This window comes from Medicago sativa, chromosome 3, assembly GCF_051527215.1.
Source record: "Medicago sativa cultivar Bolivia chromosome 3, Bolivia_mono, whole genome shotgun sequence".
Lineage (NCBI taxonomy): Eukaryota > Viridiplantae > Streptophyta > Magnoliopsida > Fabales > Fabaceae > Medicago > Medicago sativa.
This window is the reverse complement of record NC_140751.1, coordinates 88,256,352-88,269,036: the sequence shown is the minus strand read 5'-3', so window position 1 is coordinate 88,269,036 and position 12,685 is coordinate 88,256,352. Positions and strand designations below refer to the sequence as shown.

At 32.7% G+C, this 12,685-nt stretch overlaps 2 protein-coding genes across 2 annotated transcripts; both read right to left on the bottom strand.

Annotated features, from left to right (window-relative positions):
* Positions 1-139: 139 nt before the first annotated feature.
* LOC146941547 (expansin-A8-like) lies at positions 140-1,977 on the bottom strand. Its single transcript, XM_085755359.1, has 3 exons — positions 1,734-1,977; positions 1,125-1,437; positions 140-767 (listed from the first exon to the last, which is right to left on the bottom strand). Exons 1-3 carry the CDS (start codon positions 1,876-1,878, stop codon positions 464-466), a joined length of 762 nt encoding a protein of 253 aa, XP_085611485.1. The 5' UTR covers positions 1,879-1,977; the 3' UTR covers positions 140-463.
* Positions 1,978-4,691: 2,714 nt separating this feature from the next.
* On the bottom strand, positions 4,692-6,557 carry EXPA8 (expansin A8). The gene is made up of 3 exons (XM_085755356.1): positions 6,333-6,557; positions 5,651-5,963; positions 4,692-5,322 (listed from the first exon to the last, which is right to left on the bottom strand). The coding sequence occupies exons 1-3, from the start codon at positions 6,475-6,477 to the stop codon at positions 5,019-5,021; spliced, it is 762 nt and encodes a 253-aa protein (XP_085611482.1). The 5' UTR covers positions 6,478-6,557; the 3' UTR covers positions 4,692-5,018.
* Positions 6,558-12,685: the final 6,128 nt, after the last annotated feature.

The following is a 12,685-nucleotide window of genomic DNA, read 5'->3' as shown; positions in this document are numbered from 1 at the left end:
TTCTTTATTTGGTTGAAATTCAAATAAATTCTACTAAATTTACGTAGGATCCATTTAGAGTTTGTATTGAGAAGATTACCTATAGTAAGGGTTGCATCTAAATATAATTAAGCAACTGAAGAGCCAAAAGTAGAACAGATTTGAAATTAAAATTCATCATCAAATTGATATGATAAACATTCCCAAATTGGTTGTGCCATTGTTGGGATCAAATATACAAGGGGGTTGAGATCACCATCACCTTTAATTACTTTACTTCATGAAACAAAAAGCAACTATATATTATATTAGTCCTAACTTGCGGGTGCCATGTTGCTACCACAGCATTAGAGGCCAAATTTTGGCCTGATCTCCTAATCTTCCTTTCTTTTCCTCACACTTTCCAACTAAAACAAAGGAAACAATGCAATGCAATGCAATATATTACACAAGTTTTTTTTAGCTTGAAATGGAACTTATGTTTCTAAAACTGTCCCCCTGTAAATGTCTGTCCAAATTGCCAATTGCCAGGCACAACGTTGTTGCTAGTGATAGTTCTACCATCACTTGTAGTGACTTGGAATGAGAGGCTTTGACCATTGAGATAGTTATTGCTCTGCCAGTTCTGCCCCCAGTTCCTAGACATAGCTTGCCATCCAGTCTTTGATCCCTTGATGGACACAGAATGTACATCTCCAGCTCCACCAACGTTTGTGACCAAAACTAAGTTGAAGTATGAGTGTCCATTGATTGTGAATCTGATTCCTCCTTTCTTCACACAGGGGACTCTGTTTTAAGACAACCAAAACACAAAAGTGTCAAGTTAGTAGCTTAAAATTGAGATCATATGGTTTAAATTTTGCAATGTTTCATTAACCGAAAATTATATACCATTGACATTTCAAATTGAAGACCTATCTGGTATCTAACATGTATCAATGTCCAGTTTGGACACATGTAGTCACATTCAATTACTTCTATTTTCTTAAATTATCATTATGTCTGCGTGTTAGTGTCTTGTTTGGCATTCACATCTATATCCGTGTTTCATAAGCAGAACATAATTTCTTATCCTAGGATGCATAGATTCACAACTAAAATTACAAGAAAGTAGTGTTGAGTTTTTTTGTGTGGAGTTTATGTACCTTCTGAAGGAAATAGGAACAATTCCAGCTTTGTATTGAGCAATTTGCAAGAAAGCAGGCTCAGCAAGATCAAAGTGCTGAAGGGGAGGGTTGCACCATCCACCATTGGTATTAGACTCTGCAAAGTTTGGTGGGCAGAAATTTGTAGCAGTGACCAATATGCTACCAGGAAGGCACCATTTGGGGTCACTGTTACATTTCATCTCGTAGCAAGACCCGCAACTCAAACCATTGTTGAAAAGAGCAGTGCTGAGTGCAGCAGTGTTGGTTCCATAGCCTTGGCTATACAAATTTCCATAACCACAAGCCCCTCCTGCAATAATCACAATATCATTAGAACTCCACATACGTGAAATAGTATTTTGTACGAAATGATAAGAGCTGAATCAGCGTCTCATCATGGGACTAAAATGTCCCTTTTTTTTCTTCGTGGTAACGTTACTAAATAATATTGGATAGTTAAAATGAAAATATAGTATTGAAAAAATTACGTAGTCTTCTATTTTAAAATGACAAATAATTAAAAAGATACAGATAAAAAAATTAAGACAGTAACTTTTAACATTTCTATGTACAAATGAAAAGGCAAGTTACTTATTAAGAACTTACCCATTGTGCCTGAGGCATCTCCTCCACCATAAAATGTGGCATGGGCATTTTCCCATCCACCTCCATAGTCACCAAAAGTGCCTCTAAGGCATAAGCTAAGAACAAAGAAAAGAATAGAGATGCATGAGGTTGCTACTACTGCCATTGTGTGTTACTACTTCTAGTAGTAATTACTACTTAAGAAAAGTTTGGGGTAGCAAAGGATTTAAGATAGGAGAGGTAGCTTTAGTGCTTGGTGGTGCTTAATACATTAGCTAAGGTTGGTTTGCTTTATATAGGAAAGTTAAGCATACTAAAGACTGAGATATGGGGTCTAGTGTTAGAGGAGACAAGTTAGTATTTCTTAGGGTCTAAAGAGAGAGAGCCAAAACCACAAAAAACTTATTCATATGTGCACATGGAAATGTTTTGGTTACACTACCAACTGCTTAATCTACGGTCCCACTTGGCACATGCATTTCTCAACTGTTTACATATTTCTTCATTTTTATAGTATGTTAGTTTATCTTTTTCAAGTGGTCGTTACGTATGAAAGATTGAAAGTTTTGTATTCTATTAAGCTTCCCTTGAATCACGGCTTACATATGATAAATGGACACTAATTTTTGGAAGAAATTCTTAGGTGGTCCAGGACCAAGAAATTTTCTTTGGTCACAACCAAAGAAAGAAGAGAGAGAAGAGAGAAGAGAGAGAAAATGGAAAGTATTTGTTTATTTGTGAAGAGAGAGAGAAGACAAAAACTCTATGTGTGACCAAACCAAATTTCTTGGTCCTGGTTCACACAAGAGTTTCTCAATTTTTGGTTATCTAATCGGCCTCTACACATATACGTCCAACTTGGTGTGCTCCAAACGCAATAGACTTGATGGCATTAATTTCTGCTATTGTATAGATGTGAAGAAAATATTACAAAAGATGGATTTGTCATTTGTGGTTGTTAACTTGTGATGGGTGGGAATAATTCTGCGGTTGCATGTTTTTACTTCTTCATTTTCTGTTTTTGAGTTCTATTCGTTCCTTCTTTTTTTTTTTTTTTTTTAATTAGACTTGAATATATGAGAGAATTGTGAAAAGGTTACCGCTTAAATGATGTATTTGGTTTATATTCAAGACAAGATACATTAATGACTCAATGAATCTAAAAAGTTTAATTACTCTTATAAATAGGACCGGAGTATATAATTTAGTTGTATCCATTTAAAAGTCAAACATAGTAAATGTGTATTGAGAAGATTGGGTGTGCAATAATTGCACTCATAAAAAAATATTGATCTTCTTAACCGAGCTAGGTAGCTCATTGTGTTCTAATCCATATTAGCATCAAACTCAAGTTCAACTCTAGAAGGGCGAGGCTCCATTTTTAGTCTAAATTTTCAAAAACAAACACTTTCATTGTGTTTAGCAAGTTTGAAAATCTTGGAATACAAAATTTCGTATTCCAACACACATGTTGTCCGCGACTTCCCAATAGTACCAGGCGTCACCACTCTCTTTCCACGTTTCTACGTGTTTTCCCAAGGAAGAAGACAATCCACTCAGATCGTGTCAAGTGTTTGAATTGCCACGTCACTGCACCACATCGTCTTACACATCACCTGCCACATCATTTTGTTCAACCAACCACCTTCTAGCACATATCATTTCTTGCTATGTCAACAAAACCCATAATACAAATTGAAAAATTTGCATTTTGTCCCTCAACATTCTAAAATTACATTTTGACCCGTAACTTTCAGAAATTGCATATTTACCGTTAAACTTTTCAAAATTTTAAATTTACCCCTATCATTTTTTTAAATTGTAGTTTGGCCCCTAAATATTTTTCAAATTACCATTTTGATCTTGAATATTGCCTTTGAAAAAAACACAGAAAATCCAATTTAATCATTAAAAATGTCTACAGAAGCTAACCTCAACATGAAATAGAAATTGAAACTTAAGGAGACAAATTCAACAATTACAAGAAACTCTGAATACTAACAAGTTCTATTAGATGACCTTGGTATAATGTCGTTCCAATGGACGCATGTCAACTTCTCTTCGGATGACCTTGGCAATATGATCAAGTCAACTCCATTGCCATATAGGGATCTTCTTAAAAGCAAGAAGCGTTCCAAACATCTTGTGCCTTTAGTATTTAAGAGTTAAGACTTAAATCAAAGAAGTTTTATAAGAAGTTGAAACTACGTGCTTTGTTCTATTGTTGAAATCCAATGAAGAAGTTGCCATGCCATTGAAATTCTGAAGTCTAGCATCAAATTAAGAATTGCTGAAGAAAGGTTGATTGTGGAAAGTGTTAGCCTTTGTGCTGTTCATTCCATTTTAGTACTGAAAGAAAATACAAAAAGTCGGAGAATGTGTGTTGAGAGACGAGTTTCAACAAAATTACCATCAAGTTTTGTTTTCTAATACCCCAACTTGATGGTTTGCTAGATTAGTTACATGGTGCTACCACTTTCTCAAAGATTACCCTTTTTAATTGGTACCATCAAATTAGGTCGAGGCCATAATAGTCTAAATCGACAATCAAAATATTTTTACTATTCTAATTTAAGGTTTAACGCTAAAAAATTATTAAGAACATATATAACTCATGGATATAATGAAACAAAAATTATATATAACGAGCCATATCAAAAGTTTATATCTAAATTCTTTCCCTTCAAAAAAAAAAAGGTTTAAGCAAAATCATAGTTAACTATGCCTAGTCCCAACACAAAAGGAAATTAGTTAGAAATACTAGCAACCTTTAACCTATATCCAACATGTATTACCACTAGGCCAAGTAAATAAATGTTTTTAACCAATACATAATTACAACTTCCAAATTATTATTCTTACAAATTCCACATTTCTAAACACTTTGTGAGTTTTTCTATGCAATTCTCAATTTTCACTTGAGAATTTATCAATAGTCAAATTTAATTAAGCAACACAAGAAGCTAAAGTTGGAACAAATTTGAAATTAAAATTCATCCTCAAATTGATATAATAAACTTTCCCAAATTGGTTGTACCATTGTTGGGATCAAATATACAAGGGGGTTAAGATCACCATCACCTTTAATTACTTACTTCAAGAAATAAAATGCAACTATATATTATACTCGGCCTAGCTAGCGGGTGCCATATTGCTACCACAGCATTAGAGGCCAAATTTTGGCCTGAACTCCTCCTAATCTACCTTTCTTTTCCTCACACTTTCCAACTAAAACAAAGGAAACAATGCAATGCAATATATTACACACGCTAGTTTTTTTTTTAGCTTGAAATGAAACTTATGTTTCTAAAATTGTCCCCCTGTAAATGTCTGTCCAAATTGCCAATTGCCAGGCACAACGTTGTTGCTAGTGATAGTTCTACCATCACTTGTAGTGACTTGGAATGAGAGGCTTTGACCATTGAGATAGTTATTGCTTTGCCAGTTCTGCCCCCAGTTCCTAGACATAGCTTGCCATCCAGTCTTTGACCCTTTGATGGACACAGAATGTACATCTCCAGCTCCACCAACATTTGTGACCAAAACCAAGTTGAAGTATGAGTGTCCATTGATTGTGAATCTGATTCCTCCTTTCTTAACACAGGGGACTCTGTTTTAAAACCACAAAAAGAAATGTTAGTACATGATAGTAGCTTGAAATTGAGAGAGAGAAAAAATAGGAACATATGATTTAAATTTTGCCATTTTTTATTCGCAGAAAATAATGTATTAGTGACATTTCAAATTGAAGACGTGTCTGATATCTAACACGTAACACACATTAGTGTCTAGTATTAATATATGTAGTCACATTCAATTACTTTTATTTTCTTAAATTATCATCAATATCTACGTGTTAGTGTAGTGTTCAGTATTCGTGTCTATGTTAATGCTTCGGCAGAAAGTAGTGTTGAGTTTCTTTTATAGGGTTTATGTACCTTCTGAAGGAAATAGGAACAATTCCAGCTTTGTATTGAGCAATTTGTAAGAAAGCAGGCTCAGCAAGATCAAAGTGCTGAAGGGGAGGGTTGCACCATCCACCATTGGTATTAGACTCTGCAAAGTTTGGTGGGCAGAAATTTGTAGCAGTGACCAATATGCTACCAGGAAGGCACCATTTGGGGTCACTGTTACATTTCATCTCGTAGCAAGACCCGCAACTCAATCCATTGTTGAAAAGAGCAGTGCTTAGTGCAGCAGTGTTGGTTCCATAGCCTTGGCTATACAAATTTCCATAACCACAAGCCCCTCCTGCAATGATCACAATCTCATTAGAAACCCAAATAAGTGAAATAGTATTTTGTACGAATAGAAACGACAAAAACTTAAATATATTTTATACGAATTGAAACGACAAAAGCTGAATCACAAGTGTCTCGTGTGACTAAAATGTCTTTTTGTTGCGGTAAGCTTTCTAATTAATATATGATATTTAATATATAAATAAATATATTATTGAAAAAATATGTAGTAAATTGTTTTCCCTTAGAAAAATAATTTTAAAATGTGAAACTAATATTTAAAAAAAAAAAAAAAATTACATTTAGAAAAATGAGATAGAGAGTTACTTTTAAGACATATATGTAAAAGTGAAAAGTTAAGGTATTTATTTGAACTAACCCATTGTGCCTGATGCATCTCCTCCACCATAAAATGTGGCATGAGCATTTTCCCATCCACCTCCATAGTCACCAAAAGTGCCTCTAAGGCATAAGCTAAGAACAAAGAAAAGAATAGAGATGAATGAGGTTGCTACTATTGCCATTGTGTGTTACTACTAAGAGAAGTTCAGGGTTGCAAAGGATTTTAAGATAGGAGAAGTAGCTTTAGTGCTTGGTGGTGCTTAATACATTAGCTAAGGTTGGTTTGCTTTATATAGGAAATTTAAGCATACTAAAGACTGAGATATGGGGTCTAGTGTTAGAAAGGGACAAGTTAGCATTTCTTAGGGTCTAAAGAGAGAGCCAAAACCTCAAAAAACTTATTCATATGTGCACATGGAAATGTTTTGGTTACACTACCAACTGCTTAATCTACGGTCCCACTTGGCACATGCATTTCTCAACTGTTTAAATTTCTCTTCATTTTTATATATGTTAGTTTATCTTTTTCAAGTGGTCGTTACGTATGAAAGTGTTGTATTTCTTATTAAGCTGCCCTTAAATCACGGTTTGCATAAGATAAAGTGGCACTAATTTTGGGTTATCAAACCGGCCTCTACTCATATACGTCCAACTTGGTGTGCTGTTGAGGTGAGCACCAAACCTAGTAGACTTAATCGCATTAATTTCTTGCAATACTATAGAGGTGAAGAAAAAACTACATATAGATTTTGATTTTCACATTGTGTCATTAGGGGAAGATTTTCATTTAAAAAACAAAATAGATAAATTAAGATAGAGTAGTAACTAAACTACTAGGTACTATTTCTCCCATGTAAGACATATAAATGCGATCATTTGGTTTGTCAAGGGAACTTTCGAAATATAAATTTGAAAGTTTGCAATGGTTAAATATAATTAACGATATTGTGTTGATATGTATAATCAGTTCATGTTGAATTGCAATTACTAACAATATGTGTCTCATATGTCTAAATTGGTTTCGGATGAGGTGACATTAATGTGTGATTAACGTACAATATGACATGTCCGGTTAGCATATCATGTTATTGCCCTAAAGACATATACTACTTCAGTCTTAAATATAAGGCGGAAAAAAAATCTAACAAAATAGATGTATATGACTCAGTTTTGTTTGATTTTTTTTTTTTTTCTTATGTTCGAGACTACATGAAGCAGAAGTTAATGGATGAACCATTTTATTTTACAATTTTTAAAATGTAGTTACCTATTAAAATAAATAAATAACTATGAACTATTTTGACTAACCCTTACGATTTACAGAGGATCAATCTGCTTATTCGCTGATCAGAGATTTTTTTAGGGGTTATCTCAATACAACATTTGGTGCAAGCTGCTACTCCTCACCCCAATGATCATAATAGTTCAAGGCTTGCTACAGTAGCTATAGTGATATAGTTGGTGTTCTGATTCTCCTCGATCTAATCGCCCCAATAGCATTCATCGTGCAACTCCAATTGGAGGAACGGGTAGCACCATGATATAAGAGCATCCACAATGGAGACATCTATTTTTGGGTACTAAATGGGTCTCACACGTACACATCACTCTTTTATTATTTTTTAATAGTAGTACCTAATAAGCACTCAATCCCTCCAACCCAGATCTCACACAAAGTTCTTAAATGGAACCCACTAATCAACTATCAATAACTTTATATCACTACATTTCAATTTTTTAATATTAAAAGCGTGCGGGTCCCGTTTAAAGTTGGGGGTCTTAAATAAGACCCAGGGTCTTAAGAGACCCCAAAAAAAAAATTCCCCAATGGGGGTACTTATTAGGTATGGTGTCTTAATTGGTAAAGACACCACCATTGGGGATGGTCTAAGATTGTAAATAGCCCTTCTTTTGGTAAAGATAAGAATTCAAGATCCTCGTGATTAATTCAATGTACCCTACTTTTATTCATGACAATTTTTTTTTTTGAATCGGCATATATTAAACCAACGAGCCCGTGCAAGGAGCGATTTCCGGCATATAATTACAACAATGACATTCTCAATAAAGCAATTTCTTAGTAATTTAGTCAAAATCTCAAAAATACTCCTATAAAGTTATCATAGTAATTGTTTTGCATGGGTTTTGTTATATGTCTCCATATTGTTTTAATTTTAATTTATATTGTTAGTAAAATTATGGTGACTTAAAAAAAAAACTAGCTAGTGATATTGTAGCCCACTTTCACTTTTCATCTTTAGTATACTTTGCATTTAATGAGTCATTCTAAGTTGAGTAGTTTTATTTTGTGACTGCTACAAATCCCTTGTCCCCTCCCTTTCTCTACAGAATCACACAGATACACGGAACCCTTTCTGCATTCTACTTGGTTCTTGTTATTGTGTATGAAAAGGACAAAACAGTACCAATATTAAATTTGTATGCAGAAGGATTTAATATTGCAAAGGCTCAGAGCACATAACCGACCTTAACTGTAGCATTTCATACAAACCAACAACCAAAGTATTTTGATTACACGTGTGTCATTAATTTGCTCAAGTTTTAAGATGATTTTAAAAACCAATGCTGATTTAAAGTCTACTATGATATGATAACCAAAACTTCAAAAATGAGATAACAACAAATTATCTTTTGTCTTATTCTTTTGCTTGTACAACTCTCTTAGCATATTATGAAATTAATATTAGACAATTAGTCATTTCAGATGATTAATACTTAGAAAGAATCCTATATTTTTTTTGTCGGTTACTATGTCAAACCATAATCTAATAAGCAAATTATATTACTTAAGCAACAAGGTTACTGTTTGACTGTCGTCCCTACAATCAAAAAATATAACCAGATGCTTATTTGTACGGTAAAACTGGTAAGTTTGGTTCCCCACTTTTCATATAGCACCAATTTAAAAAAGAAAAAAAAGATCTAGTATAGAATTTTGAGGATAAATGGTAAATACTCCTCCGTCTCATTTTAAGTATTCTTTAAGGATGTATTTAGGAGTTGAATTTTTGAAGGTCTTACATTACTTATGAATGAAATAAATATTAAATATAAGATTTTGGATGAAAATGTGATGTTCAATTTCACTTATGTGATTACTCTTAACTAAATGTGATTATCCCTTCATCATCCAATGGTGGTATATATGTTCTAGTCAGCTTGATGGGGAGCGGGAGTGGAACAAGATGAATTCTTGCATTGAAAGTCTTGATGGCGGTGTAGTCAAGAGGCGAGTTTAGTTGGTTATAATGACGATATAGGTATAGAGCATGAGAGACTCAAGTTTGAATTCAAGTGATAAAATTAAATATCACGTTGACTATGAATAAACTAAATTTTTGATATATAAGAGCGGTGATCCATATACATAATGGAATTTTGGAGTAATCTTGTAACATTGATTCATTATTGCTCTATGTCTTAAGATTTCCTCAATACACATTATTATTATTAGCATTGTCATACGTCATTTTTTTTTTCTTTTTAAATATCACTACACAGCCTTTAAATTGTTTGTTTAAATCAATTTAAGCAGTATAATGGCTCAATTAAATTGTGGAACAATGCAACTTCCTTGAATTAAAAAAAAAGGAGGCAGCATCTTCCATATGATCATAGTAAAATTAGACATTCTAAAACCGATCCCTTGAGTAAAAAGAAGGTAAAAGTCATCTCAGCCACCGTATTAGTAAAATAAATTTTGATTGTTTAATTATATATTTTTAAATACTAATAAACCATATACTCCCTCCGCTCTCAAATATAAGAAAAGATTCCTTTTTTAGGTTCATTGAATAATTAATGTATCTGTTTTACAATGTAGACCACATACATTAACTACTCAATGAATCTAAAAAAGGAATATTTTCTTATATTTGAGACCGGAGGGGAGTAAGTTAACAAAAGACAATTACTGTGTCCCTTTTTCAGTAGGGTATATCTCAAATCACATCTTATTTAGAACTATGCCAAGTGGACACGTGGTTGCGTTCAATCAAAGGACTTGTGATTAGTTAAACAAATAAAAATCAATGTTAATTATTACAAAGCTTGGTGAAGGGACACGAAGACGTTTAAACTATAAACAATAAACAAAGAGAATGAGAGTGGTTGATTTTTTGTTTAGTGAAACAAAGTTTTCAATTTTTTCAACCATCATTTTATGATACTTCTTTTTGTATGCACATATGGTAATGCAATTAATACGAAGAAGAGAAAGTGGAGGGGAGATCTCATGTTGGCCCTACCATGTTAGGGGCACATGCATGTCCCGTTCTTTACGGTCCATTTCATTCAAGCGTCATTTTTTGGATAAATATATAAATAAAATTTGGATATTGAGGAAAGAAAACTGGTCTGCAATTAAATTATATTCGGATAATGACTTTTGCAAATATAAATAAATATTCTAGTGGTTGGATAGTATAAAATATAAGTGAAGGGTATGCATTTTGAGTGGATGGATTATTTTTATTATCTACTTAATTAAGGATATACAGAAGCTACTTTAAAAACCAAAATTAAAATATTAACAAAGTTGAACCCTAATTTTTGTCACCAAAAACAAAAATTAAAGCTACTTTAATCCTTTCAAAAATAAAAATAAAAATGTAAGCTACTTAAACTACTGCTGTAAAATGATATTTATAATTGATAAAATGCCCAATATAATATGTTTAATTCTTTTAGAGCATATAACATGTTTAATTTTTTTTGACAGTCAAAAAACTTCATGCATTCAAAGGCAAAAAATAATACAATCGATTAAGAGTTGAGACATTCCACACACCCATAAATTGAGATTAGACCTAACAATCAAGATAGTAGGATACATCCTAACGATACATCTATAAAGTTCAGAAAACAAAAGGGCAACAATACTCCAAAAACAATACCCTAACAACCAGACTAATTCCTTCCACCTATGGTCCAAGATCACCAAACTTTTGAGATCCATAGTCTTTGATGTCATTCAACTCCGGAAAAAAGATTGTGTTGTTGTTCGCGCATATTGACTATAATTGGTATCTGTGATAACCAATACAACCATACGTTGAAAAGTCCTATGTGAGGCTGAGAGGATGACGAGTTTGTTGATTGTCGCCAGGAATTCCTTACTCATAACAAAGTACCGATAAGACGAATCCTTCACTAGCATTTCAACAAACACATGGCATGCAAACTTGAAATAAACCAACAAAAACAAAAAGCAAACAAAACAGTAAATAAAATAACAGAGAATCAAAAACATGGAGCCAAACCACACTCTCAAACGGGAAGATAACAGAGAAACCCAAATAAAACTTTTCCATGGTGGCTTTCGAGGGGACCGTCTCGGGATCAGATCACTGGTTAATTTGTGACTTGGGGGCGGTTTAGGAAGTGGTCGGACAGCTAGCGAAGAAATTGATAACATGTTTAATTTAGGTGTTGAAATAAAATATGTTTAATTTTTAGACTAATTTGTTATAGCTTTTTTAAGAAAAAAATCACTTATTTTAAAAAAATAATCACTTTTAATAGTTTTGCATCCGTTTGTTACAACTTTTTAAAAAAATCAGAATCTAAAAAAAATCTAAAAACAGCTTCAAATGAGAAGCTGTTAAGAGCAGCTTCTCAAAAAATAGATTTTTTTACAGGAGAGAGAGAGAGAGAGAAAATATTGTTTAAAAGATTGAACTAATTTTGTAACAAAAAATCCCTTTTATATAGTTGTATCCAAACAAACTAGATTATTTGTTTAAAAAAAGTGATTTTTATTACGGTAAACAAACGCAAAATATATTCTGATTTTTCATAAAATCTCTAAAATATAATCTCTAAATTATTTTATGTCAAAATCACTTTTATTTTAATCTGTAACAAACGGGCCCAATATAGATTGGTTTGGGGAATCAATGTGTGTGCATATAGTTATTATTATTATTATTATTATTATTATTATTATTATTATTATTATTATTATTATTATTATTATTATTATTATTATTATCAATTTTCTATAATATATTTCTTGAAAATTGGCTCAAAATTTGATGTTGAAATGTTTAAAAAAATCACAGCGCCGCTGGGATTGATCGTGGCGCGATTGGAGAAGCAATTTGGAAGTTTTGGCTCATCAAAAAATCGAGGTGCGATTAGGTTAAATTGTGATGCGATTTTGGATCAGATTAAATATTGTATTGATGTACGAGTTTAAATCAAATGAGAGAACTTTTAGAGAACTTATAGGTTAAGAGTTGAGTGTCTTTAGAAATTAGGATTGTTCTTGAGAGTTTGTTGAAGTAATTTCTTGTAACTATTTTATATCTCTTTGTAAAAAAAAATCATTGATAGTGAAGTGGAGGAATCTTCCTCCTTCATATATAA